At 42.8% G+C, this 20,000-nt stretch overlaps 2 protein-coding genes across 6 annotated transcripts in view; one reads left to right on the top strand and one right to left on the bottom strand.

Annotated features, from left to right (window-relative positions):
- LOC144088570 (amine oxidase [copper-containing] 3-like) overlaps window positions 1-20,000 on the top strand; it is a 132,797-nt gene that overhangs the window by 11,044 nt on the left and 101,753 nt on the right. The gene's annotated exons all lie outside the window — the stretch shown is intronic.
- The window catches only part of dus1l (dihydrouridine synthase 1-like (S. cerevisiae)), a 64,822-nt gene that overhangs the window by 4,362 nt on the left and 40,460 nt on the right, over window positions 1-20,000 (bottom strand). For all 5 annotated transcript variants that reach the window (XR_013304902.1, XM_077619073.1, XM_077619074.1 and 2 more), the window contains one exon: window positions 8,208-8,283. Coding sequence is in view for 4 of the 5 variants with exons in the window: in XM_077619073.1 (XP_077475199.1) it covers window positions 8,208-8,283 (76 nt within the window). In the remaining variant the exon portion in view is untranslated. The remainder of the gene's footprint in view (window positions 1-8,207; window positions 8,284-20,000) is intronic.

Here is a 20,000-nt window from a genome sequence, read left to right as displayed (position 1 = left end):
CCTCATATATATGTATGTATGTGTATATATGTATGTATGTGTATATATGTATGTACGTGTATATATGTATGTATGTGTATATATGTATGTATGTGTATATATGTGTATATATGTATGTATGTGTATATATATGTGTATATATGTATGTGTGTATATATGTATGTGAATATATGTGTATATATATGTAAAGTTTTAAAACTTTACTTTCAAGACTGTACTCCAAGACTCAAGTTGTGCGAGAGGCAGTCTTTGAGATATTAGTTTAGTTTATCTTTGCGAATTCTGGACGTTATATTTTGACCCACTCAGCCATGCCTCCGCTGTTTTACACAAAGGATCAGCTGTTAGCGCTATGCAACACCTGGATTCCCCTGGACCTGGACCTCCCCGCGGAGTTAAAGAGGAAGAGAAGAGGATGCAGAGCTGGACGAAAATGTCAGGAGAGAAAGCGACGCTTCAGACCCAGCATTCCATCTATTATTATGGGGAACGTAAGATCTCTCCCCAATAAGATGGAAGAGCTAACGGTGCTGACCAAACAACAACGACAATATCTGAATATCTGCATTATGTGCTTCACGGAGACCTGGCTGAATGAACTAATTCCGGACTCTCTCGTCTCCTTGGACGGTTTCCAGCTGGTGAGGGCGGACATGGATGCTGAGGAGAGCGGTAGGAAGAAAGGGGGGGACTAGCTGTTTGTATTAATAGTAGATGGTGCAGCCCCGGGCACATTACTGTGAAGGAGCGACTCTGCACTCGAGATATCGAGCTAGTAGCTGTTAGCATCAGGCCGTTTTACATCCCCCGGGAGTTTTCGCACGTTATCATAATAACTGCGTATATACGTCCCTCGGCCGATGCGACAGTCGCCCGCGAGCTGCTTCACACCACTGTGTCCCGGCTGCAAACGTTACACCCCCAGTCTCTCCTTCTTATCTCTGGTGATTTTAACCATGCTCCTTTGGCTTCTACTCTCCCCACCTTCACTCAGTATGTGAAGTGCCACACCAGGGAACAAAAAACTCTGGACCTGCTGTATGCCAACACAAAGGAGGCATACAGCTCAGTCCCCCTCCCCCCACTGGGCCGCTCAGACCACAACCTGGTCCATCTGATCCCCACCTACATCCCTATGGTGAGGAAAATAAAACCTACCACGAGGATCATACAAAGATGGACCGAGGAGACCAGCATGGTACTGAGGGACTGTTTTGAGACCATTGACTGGGAGGTGCTGTGCAATTCACATCGTAATGGCATTGACAGCTTGACCCACTGCATCACAGATTATATTAACTTCTGTGTTGAGAACATTGTACCCTCCAAGAAGGTCCGTTGTTTCTCCAACAATAAGCCGTGGGTCACCAGGGATCTAAGGGCCCTCCTGAACAAGAAGAAGAGGGCTTTAGGTCTGGGGAGAAAGAGAGCCTGATAATGGTCCAGAAGGAGCTGAAGAGAGAGATAAGGAAGGGTAAGACCATCTACAGGGGGAAGCTGGAGAACCAACTCCAGAGAGGCAACACCAAAGAGGTCTGGAGGAGCTTGATGACCATTTCGGGCCATGGAGGCAACAGCGAGAGAGACCCGGAGTCTGGCGGAACGGAGTGGGCAAATGAACTGAATCAGTTCTTTAACAGATTCAGTCCTGCCCCCACTCCCCTGACCCCCCAGACCAGAAGCAACGCTCCCCCCTCGTTCTCCTCCTCTTCCACCGGTCTCTGCATTACTGTCGATCAGGTGATAAAACAGCTAAAGAAGATCGAGGCAAGGAAGGCTACCGGTCCAGACGGCCTCAGCTCCAGACTAATGAGAGAGTGTGCGGATCAGCTTGGTATAGTGATTCTGCATATTTTCAACCTCAGCCTCAGTCTGCAGAAGGTCCCCACCTTGTGGAAAACTTCCTGTGTGGTGCCAGTTCCTAAGACTGCGTACCCCAGGGAGCCAAACCACTTCAGGCCGGTAGCATTAACCTCTCACCTGATCAAGACATTGGAGAGAATCATCCTCAATCACCTCAGCCCCCTGATGAATGCAGAGCTGGACCCTCTGCAGTTCGCCTATCGTCCAGGTATTGGTGTGGAAGATGCTACCACCTACCTGATGCACAGGTCTCTTTCACACCTGGAGAACACGGGAAGCACGCTGAGAATGATGTTTTTTGACTTCTCCAGGGCGTTCAACACCATTCAGCCGGTCCTACTGAGAGGGAAACTGGAAGAGGCTGGAGTAAGGAACCACCTAGCCGCATGGATCATCGACTTCCTCACTGACAGACCACAATATGTGAGACTCCAGGACTGTATGTCTGATGTGGTAGCTTGCAGCACGGGGGCCCCACAAGGCACAGTGCTCTCCCCACTCCTCTTCTCCCTCTACACATCGGATTTCCAACATAATACAGACACCTGCCACCTCCAGAAGTTCTCTGACGACACCGCTATTATTATTGGACGAGTGACGGACGGGAACGACCTGGAGTACAGGGGAGTCATCACAGCCTTTGTTGACTGGTGTAGGCAAAACCACCTCTACATCAACACCAGTAAGACAAAGGAAATGGTCATCGATTTTCGGAGGAATCCTCAACAGACCACTCAGGTGAACATCCAGGGTACAGACATTGAAATCGTGGAGAATTTTAAGTACCTGGGTGTTCACCTCAACAACAAACTAGATTGGTCCACAGACATAGATGCCCTGTACAAAAGGGGCCAGAGCCGCCTCTACCTACTGAGGAGTCTACGTTCCTTTAGAGTGTGCAGGACACTGCTGAGGACTTTCTACGACACTGTGGTGGCATCTACAGTGTTTTATGCAGTGCTCTGTTGGGGATGCGGGAGCACGGAGAGGGACAGGAACAGGCTGAATAAGCTGGTCAGGAGGGCCAGCTCTGTTCTGGGCTGTCCTCTGGACTCTGTGGAGGAAGTGGGACAGCGGAGAATGCTGACCAGGATGATGTCCATCATGGACAGCACCTCCCACCCCCTGCATGAGTCTGTGGAGACCCTCCGAAGCTCCTTTAGCAATAGACTGCGGCACCCTCATTGCAGGAAGGAGCGCTTCAGCAGATCCTTCCTCCCATCAGCTGTCAGGCTCTTTAACAAAAAAATGGCTGAGTGTTGAGACCTACCGTATGCATGCATGTATATTTATGTGTATGTATGTATATATGTGCTAAGCAACAAGCTTATTTATTTATATATTTATTCATGTATTTATTTATTAACTTACTTTTACCGATCTATTTATGTCTAAAATGCCTTTCCTATTCCTGCATCCTCACCCTCTTGCTACTGTGACAACAAAATTTCCCGAATACGGGATGAATAAAGTTATCCAATCCAATGTATGTATGTATGTGTATGTATGTGTATATATGTGTATATATGTGTATATATATATATATATATATACATATATGTATATATACATATATATATATATATATATATATATATACATATATGTATATATACATATATATATATATATATATATATATGTATATATATATATATATATATATATATATATATATATATATATATATACATATATATATATATACATATATGTATATATACATATATATATATATATATATATATATATATATATATATACATATACATATATGTATATATACACACATATATATATATATATATATATATTGTTCGCAGTCTAGCTTTGAATGCTCTGTTGACGCCAACATCTAGCAGCAGGATTTCTTTTGTAAATCCAGCCGGAATGACGGCGAGCACCAAATTAGTGTGTTCGCCGTCATACTGGGTGTATTGACAAAATAACTATATATCCCAGCAGTCACTGCGCAGTACTTTGTCTACGGGGAAAATAGTAGAGTCGGGGACTGCTTGCCGTGGTTGTGAGAGCTGTAGAGGATGGTGTACCCTATCGACTGATTTATTTTATTTTATTGTGATAACAATTTTAGTATCGGTCCATATATAAAGCGCACTAGATTATAAGGCGCCCTGTCTATTTTGGAGAAAATTTAAGACTTTTAAGTGTGCCTTACAGTCGTTTTCACGACTATAAGGCGCACTAAAAAGTCTTAAATTTTCTCCAAAATAGACAGGGCGCCTTATAATGGGGAGCGCTTCTTATATAGAGAGAAGGCGGACGTGGGTGGGGTCAGACGCTATAGGCACGCCCCTACAAGGTACCCGTATATAGTGTGGACAATTTCGATTTGGTTTTGAAGGCCCCCCGAAGCAGCGGTGAAAAACCAAGTCACGAAAATGAACTCTGAGCTTGCCGTCATTCTCGGAGGCTTAACTAAAGCGCCGGGCTAGTTACGCCACTATTTGCGAATGGATTGTGGCCTGGTTATCGACATCAACACAGCTTTACGAAGGGTGGCAGGCAGCGCCGGGCTAGTTACGCTAGCTACTATTTACGAATGGATTGTGACCTGGACATCGACATCAACACAGCTTTACGAAGGGTGGCAGGCAGCACCGGGCTAGTTACGCTAGCTACTAATTGCGAATGGATTGTGGCCGCCTGGACGAACGTATAAAACTCAGCGTTTTCGATGACTCATTTGGACAATTGTTCAATTCGGACACAGAAAATGGATTTGTGATGATGACGTGAGTACATTGTAAAATTGCTAAATAAAGTACAACCAAACTCAGTTTTGCTTCTGTTGCCTTTTTAAAAACATGTTTTTAGCGTGCGTCCATATTTTTAACCTGGTGTATGTTTTGCCATGCCTGGCTGCGTCTTTAAAAGCGGTGTGTCCTGTGTGTGTCAAATACAGAAATAGCACTCGTTACTGACACTGCGCCTTTAAATGCGATGCACCATATAGTCGTGAAAATACGGTATTTATGTACTTATGTATGTACAGTTGTGGTCAAAAGTTTACATACACTTGTGAAAAACATAATGTCATGGATCTCTTGAGTTTCCAGTTATTTCTACAACTCAGATTTTTCTCTGATAGAGTGATTGGAACAGATACTTCTTTGTGACAAAAAAACATTCATGAAGTTTGGTTCTTTTATGACTTATGGGTTAACAGAAAAAGTGACAAAATCTGCTGGGTCAAAAATATACATACAGCAACACGAATTAGCAATTTTGGTGACTTAGAAAGTTGTGTCAGTGAAATGAGCTTCATAGCATGGCCTCTTAACTTCTTGTGAGTGATTATGAGTGACTACAGCTGGTGACTTCTCCGAGGCCATGTAAATAGGGCTCATTGGATGAAAACGCCCACAAACGCTACAATGGGAAAGTCAAAGGAGCTCTGAAAAAGCGAATCCTTGACTTGAACAAGTCAGGAAAGTCACTTGGAGCCATTTCAAAGCAGCTGCAGGTCCCAAGAGCAACAGTGAGAAAATTAGTCAGGAGGGCGAAGATTCAACTGAGAATCACCAAAAAGCAGACCTGCCAAGAATTAGAAGCTGCTGGAACACAAGTGTCAGTGTCCACAGTCAAGCGTGTTTTGCATCTCCATGGACTGAGAGGCTCCCGTGCAAGAAGGAAGCCCTTGCTCCAAAAGCGGCACCTTAAGGCTCGACTGAAGTGTGCTGCTGATCACATGGACAAAGATTAGACCTTCTGGAGGAAAGTTCTGTGGTCAGACGAAACAAAAATCGAGCTGTTCGGCCACAATGCCCAGCAATATGTTTGGAGAAAAGGTGAGGCCTTTAACCCCAAGTACACCATGCCTACCGTCAAGCACGGTGGTGGTAGTATTATGCTGTGGGGTTGTTTTGCTGCCAATGGAACTGCTGCTTTACAGAGAGTAAATGGGATAATGAAGGAGGATTACCTTCAAATTCCTCAAGATAACCTAAAGTCATTAGCCCAAAGCTTGGGTCTTGGGCGCAGTTGGGTGATCCAATAGGACAATGACCCCAAACACACATCAAAAGTGGTAATGGAATGGCTAAATCAGGCTAGAATTAAGGATTTTGAATGGCCTTCCCAAAGTCCTGACTTAAACCCCATCGAGAACTTGTGGACAATGCTGAAGAAACAAGTCCATGTCAGAAAGCCATCAAATTTAACTGAACTGCACCAATTATGTCAAGAGGAGTGGTCAAAGATTCAACCAGAAGCTTGTGGATGGCTACCAAAAGCGCCTAATTGAAGTGAAAAGGGCCAAGGGACATGTTACCAAATATTAGCGCTGCTGTATGTATATTTTTGACCCAGCAGATTTTGATCACTTTTTCAAAGAACCAAACTTCATGAATGTTTTTGTGACAAAGAAGTATCTTTTCCAATCACTCTATCAGAGAAAAATCAGAGTCGTAGAAATAACTGGAAACTCAAGAGAGCCATGACATTGTTCTTCACAAGTGTATGTAAACTTTTGACCACAACTGTACGCACGTACGTACACACATACACACACACAATTTTGGATTGGATAACTTTATTCATCCCGTATTCGGAAAATTTCGTTGTCACAGTAGCAAGAGGGTGAGGATGCAGAAATAGGAAAGGCATTTTAGACAAATACATAGGTAATAAGTTAATAAATAAATACATGAATAAATATGTGTATATATATATATATATGTGTGTACAGACGCTCCCCTACTTACGAACATTCAACTTACGAACAACGGTACATACGAACATGTCTGCAAATTGCGTTTAAGTCCAAAAATGTTCGCAAGTCCAATTTTGTATTTCGCGCCTTTTTCGGAGTAGTACTTCTTTCCGCCGCTAATACCGACGCCTGGCGCTGTGAGAGCTCAGCTCACCCAGCATCTACCTTCTTCTTCGTTGCAATGCGGAAGTGCGTGAATGTATCCAGTGTGCAAAGAACCTTTTTCATTTGTATCATTAAATATCTCATGCATCCAATATTGAATATGGTTGGTAAAAAGCTAAAGGCTTCTATTGAGGGAGTTGCAAGGAAGAGGCAAGCCATTTCATTTGAAACGAGTGGCAATAATAACGAAGCTTGATGCGCGTGAGAGTGGTGAGCGTTTCACGGGCATTGAATCGTTCGACCGTCAGTACCATTTATAAACAGAAAGATCGAGCAGCAGGACCCAAATATTGAACGTTGCACAAAGTTTGCAAATCAATTGAATGATGCCATACAGTGCTACCGCATCATTTATGATGAAAAAAAGAAGAAAACTGTGCAATCGTCATTAGGTCGCTTCTTTTGGCCAGTTTCTAATACATAAATCTCTCTCTCTCTCTACAGTACTGTACATATTCTCTCCATTTTATTAAATTTTTTTTTTTTTCAGTACAAACCAATGCGTGTTACTTATACAAGCCTTAAACATACAAATGCACTTATATAAACCTTCAATATACTTATATGGGCCTTAAACATAAATTATAATACAAAATATAGCACTGAATCAACTTACAAACAAATTCAACTTATGAACAATCGCTCGGAACCAATTGCGTTCGTAAGTAGGGGAGCGTCTGTATATATATATACACATACATATACGTGTACATACACATATATACATACACGCATATATAAGCACATATATACATACATACACAGATGTACATGCATGCATATGGTAGGTATTAACGTCATTTGTTTTGTTAAAGAGCCTGAGAGCTGATGGGAGGATCTGCGGAAGCGCTCCTTCCTGCAATGAGGGTGCAGCAGTCTATTGCTCAAAGAGCTTCGGAGGGACTCCACAGACTCATGCAGGGGGTGGGAGGTCCTGTCCATGATGGACATCATCCTGGTCAGCATCCTCCGCTCTCCCACTTCCTCCACAGAGTCCAAAGGACAGCCCAGAACAGAGCTGGCCCTCCTGACCAGCTTATTCAGCCTGTTCCTGTCCCTCTCCGTGCTCCCGCATCCCCAACAGAGCACTGCATAAAACACTGTAGATGCCACCACAGTGTCGTAAAAAGTCCTCAGCAGTGTCTTGCACACTCCAAAGGACCGTAGACTCCTCAGTAGGTAGAGGCGCCTCTGGCCCCTTTTATACAGGGATGTACATGTACATCTTTTCATTGAGATGCAAGATTGACATGATAACGAAGATTGATTATCCATTGCAAAATGATGGTAGTATGATTTTTGGTCACCAATCTCACAAATTGCTCATTTAAGAAGACACTTTGATCATCTTTCTCTATTTCATTTTTATAAAACTGCACAGATATATTCAATTTTAAATGTAATACAGAATATGCTGACATATGAATGAATTTGTTATACTGACTTGAACAGTTTGCCACCTCCTTGAAGGACTTCTTCTTACAACAGCCTCGACAAAGGTTGAAGACGCACTTATTTCCCTGTAAGCATAAAATAATAAGTGCTGTCAAGCGATTAAATTTGCATGCAGGCCATTGTTAACTCGCATTTAATTTATTATTGTTTTTTCCCAAATGATTATACATATATTTTTAAATAGACCTACTGTGAAATATGAATTGTATTCTTATATTTAATCTTGCACCCTTCTGCACTCTTATGAATTTAAAGTCACTAGAATAGAATTTTTACTGACACCTACAGGTCAAGGCCTGTCATCACTTTGTATATAACACCCCCCCCTGTATCCCCGCCTTAAGTTTTTCTCCGCCTACTTCTATTCTGTTCGGACGGCGTATCTGGTTGGGGGACCTCCACATGGACGCTAGCTCTGTCCGTCTGCTCCCCCCTTCTTAGGAAGGGGGGGGCTAGCCAAGAACAAAGGAAGCGGAGCGGGCAGCGGCCATTTTGAGAACCGTTCAGATGAGTCTCCCCCAGATAACCTCCATCAGCCGGGAGTCAAAAACTACTACGTGTTTTGCTGTTTTCTCTGTATGAAGATTATTGTCGAGGCAATCCAGCTTTGACATTTTGGTGCCGAGAACCCGAGATTCTCTTCTGGTTTCCGGCCACGGCAGATCGACAGAAGGATGGATGGCTTGACGTCGGCTACTCCAGTCTTGAGAGAGGGCGATCTGGCCTGCTGGCCCGGGAACAGATTACAAATTATCCTTTCGTACAGAGGGGGCACCAAAAACGGTAAGGCACTTTTTAAAATTAATTTGTAGAATCCAACCCAGCATAAGGCCCCGTTTTCCTTCGAGGAAGGGAAATGCTCCATTCGTCGGAGAACGAAAAAATGGCCGAGCCCAGAAACAGGAAAAAATGGCGGCGAGCCAACTGAAGTTAAAACTGCCTTTCTTCCCCACCCCACTTTCACTAACCCAGAAAAAAGATATATATTAGGCCTCTTAAGAAACAGTGCCCCCCCCCTGTTCAGCCCACTCCTCGTGCCAGGCCCCACTCGCAAGCCAGGAGCACGAGGGGGGGGGCTGGAATGCAAGAAATCTCAGGTTACATATCACCACACGATGAAGCAAGGAGCAGCAGTAATAAAGAGACAGAGAGGCAGAGAAAGAAAAGATGAGAGTTAGAGACAGAAAATTGACAATATAACATATTAGTGACAAATTATGGGTCTTCTAATAAACACTGAAATTTATCATTAGGAAATGATTAAGAAAATTGCTAAGTAGAAGGTTAGTTTCTCAAAATTTTAATTGTGGTAAGAGTGAGCTACAAAAAATGGCTCTTATATTAAATCAACACAAGCTTGGAGCAGAATAGCAATTCAACAAGTGCAATTTAGCTATTTTAGCAAAAAGAGAGTGATTTGCGATTTAGACTTAAGTATTAAGAATTATCCAAAGTATTAGGTAAATTGTACCTGACAAGTTTAGATAAAATAATTAATTTAGGATAGGCATAATTTCCCTGAGATGCAATAAACATTATGAAATGTCGTCAGTGCACGGATGATATTTCATTGTTTTGCCCATCAACAGATGAAATATGCTTTAGCGTGAGTCATATTAATAACGATTAGAATATCACGGATCGCCTAAGAATCAAACAATTGATGTCAACCAAACAACGTTAACCTATTTCTTTTGAGACAGCAAAAGGTGGTAAGCCTCCAAGAAGCCCAGACATGGGATGGCAGTCTTCACCAGTGATGAAAATTGCAGACCACTGATGTCTGATCATGAATGAGTGTGAGCGTGAAAGGTGGTTTGTCTTTTTGTGTTTTTGATTGGCCGACCACCGAGATATAATTAATCGGTTAGATATCAAGGTGGAAAAGGATTTAGCAAATTGGAATCGATTTCTGAAATTGCCAATAAGCCATTTTCAGGGATGGCAACGACAAATTATGGAAAAAATATTTTGTCAAATGAAATTTTTAATGAAAAAAGTACTCCAAACGTGAAACTTGAAGTGGAGAAACAAATCTGCTATGCGAAATTTAGGAGCACTGAGAAAAACAAAAAACAAAGACAGTGCATGATACGAAATTCCAAAGTACTATGGATTTATAGTGATAATGGCATCCAAATTGTGTTAACAGAATAATTGAATGAATTGACAAAAGGTTCCATATTTCGTTATGAAATCATTGCGCCTACATAACGTGGTCAACCGGACAACAAAATATGGACATCCTATTTAGTAGACCATACCAAACGCCATTATTCACTACACGATTGGAACTGGATGATGAGACTAATCTGGCGTAAAAGAGAAGAAAAACTTTAAAGAAACGCATTGAATTTGGGTTGGCAGAGGGAGACTGTACTCCTCAACAGGAAACATGGAGAAAACGCACGAGCAACCCAAAATGAGAACGTCCGTACAAGTGTTGCTGACCAACCAGCAGACATGAAAATAGCGGGATCCATCTTGTGCACTGTAAGAAGGTTCTCTCAGTTGAAACGTATGAGGAGACGGGTAAGATAAACTTTTTGACATAATTAGACAAAATGACAAGCACTCCAATATTGATTGGTAAGATTATTGCTCGGGGAGCAATACTGTAAGCCATAAGGAACTTTTATATTGTTTTTATTGTCTCCATAAAAAAGTGAAAGCGTTTCAATTGAGACTAAACCTTCTTACAGATAGTTAAAGTAAACAATTGAGACTAGATCTTCTTACAGATTTTTAAAGTAAACAATTAGAGAGAAAAGAGAAAATACAATGGATAGAAATGTAACTAGATTTTAATTTTATGCCTGACTATTGAAAAATATTGATTAAGAAAGTTTTATAGGAGATGATTGACAAACTCCAAAGACAATGGAATGTTACATTTGATAAAAAGACTACTAGATTGGGATATTTTGAATTTCAAACAACTGAGTTTAATATGCAACGCGATACACATTATTGAAGGAATCGGGACTTGATTAGTATGCATTTTATAAGTAATGAGTTTGAATTTCTCTAAAGGACACAATTATGCTAAAATATTAACCTTGACAAACAAGGGGTGGTTACATTTTAGTGGGTTCAATTCTATTCAGAATTATAAATGTGTGCATTTTGTTTCTGGATATTAATTGATGTGAATCTAACTGTTACAGAGAACGGGAAAGCTGTTTTCCTGAGGAGAAAGCAGCCTGGTTTGCTTTTTGTATTTTTCCTATTTTTGGCATTAGTTAATTTGTGTAATTGCAGGAAAGGAAAAAACAAATATGGTTCTTTATCTTAACAAGGAAGCAGTGATCAGTTAGCATATTTGATTTTGACTGATAAGGCATTTAAATTTTCACAAACTATAGTGATGAATAAGTAAGATTGTTGCGATTTTTGTTCATTGAGGTATTAAAGCCCAACCAAATAGCTGTAAGCAAATGTTAAGCACGTGTTGAAGACAACGACAGAACACAGCAGCTAAAGCAGCAGCGCAAACACTTGCTGCACAGTATGCACAGCAACAAGGGCTGAGCCGATCTCCAGAACAGTCTGCAGACGAACTGTACACAGCTAAAGGCCTACCGTGCCTACCAAAAATGTATTCCAAAAATTGAGCCATAAATGTCTCAACAGGGGGATGATATGATGGACATCGAAATACCTACTTTTTTTTTGTAGGAACTGTTTAATTTGTTACAGACATAATGTGCAAGGTAACCTCAGGCCCAAACCAGGACAACGTCCAAAAGGTACCTACCCATTTGAAATTATACACATGGATTTTATTGATCTGTAAAGAACATGGGATCTCCAGAATCAGCTGGAGTGACAATGGAGCTCATTTTGCAAACAGCATAGTGCAAAACATGGCAAAACACCTAAGTAGAGCGGACAAATGGTACGATAAAACCAAGGCTTAAGAAAACCATGGGGTAGATAAAGAAGCCATGGCCAGAACACCTAACACTGGTCAAAACGTATGAAGATAGGACCAACTACCTCGGGATTAACACCCTTTTCAGATAGTTCATGGAAGACCACTCCAACTTCCTCTATGGGAAGATGAACCATGACGAGAGATTAAGGGAGGAGAGAAACTTATCCAAAGAACATGTAAGCTGCCGTGATCCTTTAGTCTATCTTGAAGGAGGTGGTGAAGCCAGGTGACTGGATCCTGATCCGAGTCATAAAAGGAAGTCCTGGTTCTCTCCACGATGGGAAGACCCATTCATGGCCCAACTCACCAACCTCCACAGCAGCAAAGATCACTGAAAAGTCAAAGTCGATTCACCAACCTCAGGTCAAGGTAGTTCGAGACACAGGTGACTCTTGAGTAGACTAAGTCGGACGGTGTCAAAACCCTTGTCCGTGAAAAACTCATCTGACGTCTACTCACCTGCCACGAGCACCCCCCACTTAACCCTGACCTCCCATAGACTTTGCACCTCTATACAGAAGCCACAGTGAAAGCTGTTGCCACCCACATCACAGTGACTGGACTGTCAGTGACTGCACTGTCAGTGACAACCTGGGCGTGTCTGAACGCCCCACCCACAAAGACTCAAGCTGGAAACCAAGATGGTGACATACTCCTATCACAGAGGAGAGTGAACTGGTATGGAAAGAACAATCTGGAGAACTACTATGAAGAAGATGTGTGGTATAATTTCATGGTGTTCCAGCAAAAACTGATTGTTGCGAATGAAAGTTGTTGGTGTGTGGCCGTATACCCATTTCCACAGATCCTGACATCCTGAATTCACTGGGTCAAGGCGTCACATTTAAATCTGCAGTGGTGCAGATGGTCTAAGATGCATTCCTTTTAAGGAGAGTGAACATAACAGTAAGAGATCAAAATCAGTGCAAAATCAGAGCAATTCAAATGATTCAATCTGGGGCGATGATGTTCCTGGTGACCATAGGTTGTGGTCCCACCCCCCAGAAAATTATACTGTCACTGCTTCCCCAACTTGGGGTGGATAAAGTTATGCTCCGTGTGAAGACATTGAACTGTTACATGAGTGTTCATTAACCAAACTGTCAAGGCCCTACAGCAGGGGTCTCAAACTCGCGGCCGAGGAGAAGCCGTGAAGCCGATCACTCCGCTCGGCGCGCACACTCCTCCGCTGCTCTCAGCATAGAACTGAATGAGGCGCTATGATCCGTGATCCAGCCTGTGTCAGTGTAGCCATCTCCGTGAGTGAAACGGAGAAACGGAGAGCGAAAGTGCGCATGCGCCACAAACCCACGCGACTGAACGTGAAAGATCAACCCAAGACTCATTCCAAGTGGAAAAACATATTACAGAGCCCCAGAGATGTCTCTTTCAAAGCCTGGCGTGAAGAGAAAGGTCGGTGATGAGCACAGACAGTTTCAAGAAAAGTGGGGAGTGCAATATTTCTTTGTTGAACACAGGGGCACCCGACGTGTCTCATTTGCACTGAAAAAGTATCGGTGCACAAGGAATACAATTTGAAACGTCATTATACTACGACTCGTAGTCTACGAGACATGCTGAGGAGTACGAAAAATACCAGGGAAATGAGAGAGCCAACCACGTTGCCAGTCTTAAAACATGTCTTCTGAGGCAACAGGATTTCTTCAAGAAGGCTACCAAAGACAGTAATGCAGCAGTCGAAGCTAGCTACGCCGTTTGTGAGTTGATTGCTAAAGCAGGAAAGCCATTCACAGAAGGTGAATTTATCAAAAAGTGCATATTACAGGCTGCACATATTGTCTGTCCAGAAAAGAAAAGTCTGTTCAACCACATCAGCCTTTCTGCCAACACCGTGGCAGAGCGCATTTCTCACCTGTCAAGTGACATTTATGATCAACTGTGTGAGAAAGCACAATGTTTCAGTGTATATTCAGTGGCTCTTGATGAGACCACAGACATCACAGACACTGCCCAGCTCGCAACATATGTCCGTGGTGTTGATGACAATTTTGAAGTAATGGAGGAGTTGCTCACAGTAATTCCAATGCATGGCCAGACCACCGCTAAGGAAATATTTCACCAGCTGTGTGATGCCATTAAGAATGCCGGTTTGCCATGGAAGAGCTTTGTTGGAATAACAACTGACAGGGAGGAAGAATGGACTGGTAGCACTTGTTCAAAAAAAACTGGAAGAGGAGGGTGTGGAGGAGGCCAGTGCTCTGCACTGCATTATCTATCAGCAGGCCCTTTGCAGCAGATGCCTGAAGTTTGACAATGTGATGTCTGTCGTTGTGAAATGCATCAACCAAATCAGATCCAGGGGCTTAAAGCACAGAAGGTTCCGTGCTTTTTTAGAGGAAATGGAGTCAGAATATGGGGATGTGCTCTACTTCACTGAGGTACGTTGGCTCAGCAGTGGAAACGTGTTGAAGAGATTTTTTGAGTTGAGAGCAGAAGTAAAAGACTTCATGGAGATAGACGGGGTTGCTGTTCCTGTGCTAAGTGATCCCAAATGGCTCATGGACTTGGCTTTTCTTGTTGATATCACACATGAGCTTAATGTACTGAACAAGAAGCTACAAGGCCAGGGGCAACTTGTCAGTGCTGCCTATGACAACGTGAGAGCATTCTGCACTAAACTTGTGTTATGGAAAGCCCAGCTCTCGCAGACAAACCTTTGCCATTTCCCAGCATGCAAGGCTCTTGTGGATGCAGGCACACCATTCAGTGGTGAGAAGTATGTTGAGGCCATTTCGAAGCTACAGGAGGAATTTGATCACAGATTTGCAGACTTCAAGACACACAAAGCCACATTTCAAATTTTTGCGGACCCCTTCTCCTTTGATGTGCAAGATGCCCTTCCTGAGCTTCAAATGGAGCTCATTGACCTGCAGTGCGACTCTGCACTCAAAGCCGACTTCAGGGAGGTGAGTGGAGAAGCAGACAAGCTTGGGCAATATTTGAGAGAGTTGACCCCCAGCTTCCCTGAACATTCCCGAATGTTCAAGCGGACCATGTGCCTTTTTGGGAGCACATACTTGTGTGAGAAGCTCTTCTCCACCTTGAACTTCAATAAGTCCAAGTACAGGTCCAGACTTACTGATGAGCATCTTCAAGCTCTACCAAGGGTCTCCACTGCTTCCTCCCTCAAGCTAAATGTGACTCAGCTATGTGAGAAGAAGCGCTGCCAGGTCTCTAGCAGCAAGGAGTAGGCAAGAGAACCCGTGTTCAGAATATTTCATGTTCAATGTTCCATTCAAGTTCAGAAAGTTAAAGGTTAAAGAGCTGTTAATACAGACATTTGAAACGGAATTAAAATAATTCATTTTCTCTACTTAGCAAGCTAATGTATATCTACTGTATGCTCATTATTATTATTATTTTATATTTGTATTACTGATTGATTGATTTTTTATTCATCTTTAAGTTAATTTATTTAATTCATTATTTCTTGTTAAAAAATAAAGATATTTGATAACTTTGGAATGTTTTATCAGCGCTTTTCTTGTGGAAATCCTGATGCGGCCCAGTCTCACCCAGACTCGGCCTTTAGCGGCCCCCAGGTAAATTGAGTTTGAGACCCCTGCCCTACAGGGTATAGCAGATGATTTAAAAGCCCTAAGGGAAATGGAGTTGCAGCACCAGATGATGGGAGAACACTGCTGCACCTTGATTTAAAAATTGAGTTCGCTCATTAAGAGAGACGAAGAGGATTTTTTACCACTGAATACATTATTTCTCGCCTCTGCCTTGACATGTGATTTTGTTATTTTCCATACCCTGTTGAGTAACTGTCAATATTTGTATTCTAGAACCTGGAGGGGAGGGATACAAATTGATATGTTTAATGAAAATTCTTTCAAGTCACAACAGGGGGGAAATGTGAAATATGAATTGTATTCTTATATTTAATCTTGCACCCTTCTGCACTCTTATGAATTTAAAGTCACTAGAATATAATTTTTACTGACACCTACAGGTCAAGGCCTTAAGTTTGTCTCCACCTACTTCTATCAAATATCTTCCCCGACCGTTCGGACGGCGTATCTGGTTGGGGGACCTCCACGTGGACGCTAGCTGTCCGTCCGCTCCCCCCCTTCTTAGGAAGGGGTGGCTAGCCAAGAACAAAGGAAGCGGAGCGGGCAGCGGCCATTTTGAGAACCGTTCAGATGAGTCTCCCGCAGATAACCTCCATCGGCCGGGAGTCAAAAACTACTACGTGTTTTGCTGCTTCCTCTGTATGAAGATTATTGTCAAGGCAATCCAGCTTTGACACCTACTGTCATCCTTCAACACTAGAGGCTTTAATATTCGTGACTTCAGTATATCGCGTTTTATTATATTAAGTATCCAAATAAAAAATGTTCCTAAAAATGTCCAAATTCATGCAGAAACTCACAAGCGGGAGACAAGAGATGAAAAATGGCGTAAGTCAGGGAATGGCTTCTTCTTCGGCCCTGAGATGGGTGGCACTCAGCGCTGAAGAAGCGAAATTTCACCGTAGTCGCCCCGAATAAAAGAATTGCCTTTTATTGTTTTCATCGGATTACATTTCACATCGCGCACTTTATCACGTGGAGGCTACGCCGAGCTTATATAATACCCTTTAAATTCCTGGGGGTCTACGTCACGGATAAGCTCTCCTGGTCTACAAACACCACGGCAGTAGTGAAGAAGGCCCAGAAACGACTCAATTTCCTCAGGGTACTCAGGAGGAACAACTTGGACACCAAGCTTCTGGTAACCTTCTATAGAACCACTGTGGAGAGCCTCCTGGCATACTGCATCACAGTGTGGTACGCTGGAAGCACGGCAGCAGACAAAAAGGCCATGCAGAAAGTGATTAACACTGCCCAGAAGATCGTCGGCTGCTCTCTGCCCTCACTGGAAGACATCGCCAGCCCTCGTTACCTCAGCAGAGCCAGGAACATCATCGTGGACCCATACCACCCTGGTCACAATCTGTTCCAGCTGCTGCCCTCTGGCAGATGCTATAGGTCCCACAAAGTACGGACAAATAGGCTTAAGAACATTTTTTCCCCGTATCCATCAGGACTCTAAACTTGCGGTAACACAACACACAATCCCTTCTGTGTAATAACTTCGGGGTGAGGTAATATGAAAAGACGTTTGGGCGGTGATCTGCCTCCTACTGGCTGACTGAAGGTAAGTGAAAGACAGTGAGAGGTAAGTGATCCGCTCGGGGGGTGATGCGATGTATCCATAACGGCAGAATGCCAAATTACGAGTCCAAAATTATCACTTATTTGGGTCTTTTGACTTTTGCCGAGAAAACGCACCTTATGGAGAAGCACTACCAATTTCGTCATACAGTTTCTGGGTGTGATGACAATTAGGCTTTTGTTGTTGATGATGACGACAGGGCCTATGCCAGCTTTGCTTGGACTTTGAATCGCCGATGAAAATGCCTCCTAAGCGTCCTGCGTCATCTAAGGCATCGAATGAGCCCAAGAAAAAATGAAACATGACAGTGACCGAATAAGTAGGTACATAAGCTGAAGCCAGGCAATAAGTATGCCGTGTAGTGGTGACCACTAGGAATAAGAGGTCTTTGATATGGCACGCATATCAAAGAGATTAGATTTATATCAAGCGGAGATGGACTATTTTCACTGAGTACAGTATTTAAAGTATTTACAATTTTCTAATATATAGATTGATGTATATTTTAATACATTACAGTCTTTATCTATAATCCTTATAAAGCATGATTTATGGGTGTGAGTGTGTGTGTGTATATGTTAAGATTCTCTTGCTATCTTTGTCCAAACCGTACAACGTAGAGAGTTGAATTTTTTTATAGTGGCCAGAAACGGCTGTCGCATCCTAATAAACGAGTGATTGAATTTGTTCACCTTCTCCAAGTGTGTAAACTTAACGTTTTTAGTTAAAGCTGAAAGCAGAGTTGATGTATGAATCGTTTTTACATGATGTGCCCTAAAGGCACCGCGTGGCTGATTAGTCGTAACGTAGATCGCCTCTCCACGTCATTTTCGGAATATTTACGACACTTTTCCACATCCACAAACGCCACCCTCGGAAGAATTTCCCCCAGGGAGTCTCCAGGCGCTCCCATTTTTTTTCTGTCGTGACGGGAGTTATAAAAGATCCACCCATCCATAAATCTCACTCCATCTATTCTCAAATTATTATAATCACTGTGATGATTCCAAAAATCCATACTTTCTTCAGTGTACACTGGAGTGGTTCCGCTTAGTCATTGCCGCTTGAAGTTAGTTGCATGAACTACGCAACAGCACCGCTATTGTCTCATCTCATCTCATTTGTTGAACTGCTTAACCCTCTTTAGGGTCGCGGGGGGTGCTGGAGCCTATCCCAGTTGACTTCAGGCCAGCCGATCGCAGGGCACAAGGCGATGACAACCATGCACGCTCACACCCAAGCCTAGGGGCAATTTAGAGTCTCCAATCAGCCTACCATGCATGTTTTTGGAATGTGGGAGGAAACCAGAGTACCCGGAGATGTACGTGACCTGGATTTGATCCCAGGACCCCAGAGCTGAGGCCGACGCGCTAACCACTCGCACCACCGGGCCGCACCACGGCTTTTGTGTGAGTATGTATTTTCGTCAGATTTTCACTTTGGCTTACAATGTTTTACCAAAGATAGCACCCAAACATTGCTTAAATAGGTACAATTTGTCAGCCTTTCTTTTGACATTGACCGTCACTTTTCCATACTTATTCCTAAAATTTATACTCCTGCTTCTCTATATATTATACATTCCTTTTTTTGCATACTTTACATAAGGTGGGGCAAATAAGTAATTAGTCAACCACCAATTGTGCAAGTTATCCTACTTTAAAAGATTAGAGAGGCCTGTAATTGTCAACATGGGTAAACCTCAACCATGACAGACAATGTGGAAAAAAAAAGAAAATCACATTGCTTAATTTTTAAAGATTTTATTTGCAAATCATGACGGAAAATAAGTATTTGGTCAATACGAAAAGTTCATCTCAATACTTTATGTACCCATTGTTGGCAATAACGGAGGCCAAACGTTTTCTGTAATTACTCACAAGCTTTTCACACTGTTGCTGGTACTTTTGCCCATTACTCCATGCAGATCTCCTCTAGAGAAGTGATATTTTGGGGCTGTCGTTGGGCAACACGGACTTTCAACTCCCTCCACAGATTTTCTATGGGGTTGAGCTCTGGACACTGGCTAGGCCACTCCAGGACCTTGAAATGCTTCTTACGAAGCCACTCCTTTGTTGCCCTGGCCGTGTGTTTGGGATCATTGTCATGCTGAAAGACCCAGCTACGTCTCATCTTCAATGTCCTTGCTGATGGAAGGAGATTTTCACTCAAAATCTCTCGATACATGGCTCCATTCATTCTCTCCTTTACACAGATGAGTCGCCCTGTTCCCTTTGCAGAAAGACAGCGACAAAGCATGATGTTTCCACCCCATGCTTCACAGTGGGTATGGTGTTCTTCGGATCCAATTCAGTATTCTTTCTCCTCCAAACATGAGAACCTTTGTTTCTACCAAAAAGTTCTATATTTGGTTTCATCTGACCATAACACATTCGCCCAGTCCTCTTCTGGATCATCAAAATGCTCTCTAGTGAACCGCAGATGGGCCTGGATGTGTACTGGCTTCAGCAGGGGGACACGTCTGGCAGTGCAAGATTTGAGTCCCTGGTGGCGCATTGTGTTACTGATATTAGCCTTTATTACTGTGGTCCCAGACAGACAGCCCCAAAGCATGGCGTTTCCACCCCCATTATTCACAGTGGGTATGGTGTTCTTCAGATGCAATTCAGTATTCTTTCTCCTCCAAACACGAGAACCTTT

This window comes from Stigmatopora argus, chromosome 14 (assembly GCF_051989625.1).
Source record: "Stigmatopora argus isolate UIUO_Sarg chromosome 14, RoL_Sarg_1.0, whole genome shotgun sequence".
Taxonomy (NCBI): domain Eukaryota; kingdom Metazoa; phylum Chordata; class Actinopteri; order Syngnathiformes; family Syngnathidae; genus Stigmatopora; species Stigmatopora argus.
Note: the sequence above shows the minus strand (reverse complement) of the source record. Positions and strands in the feature narration are given on the sequence as shown.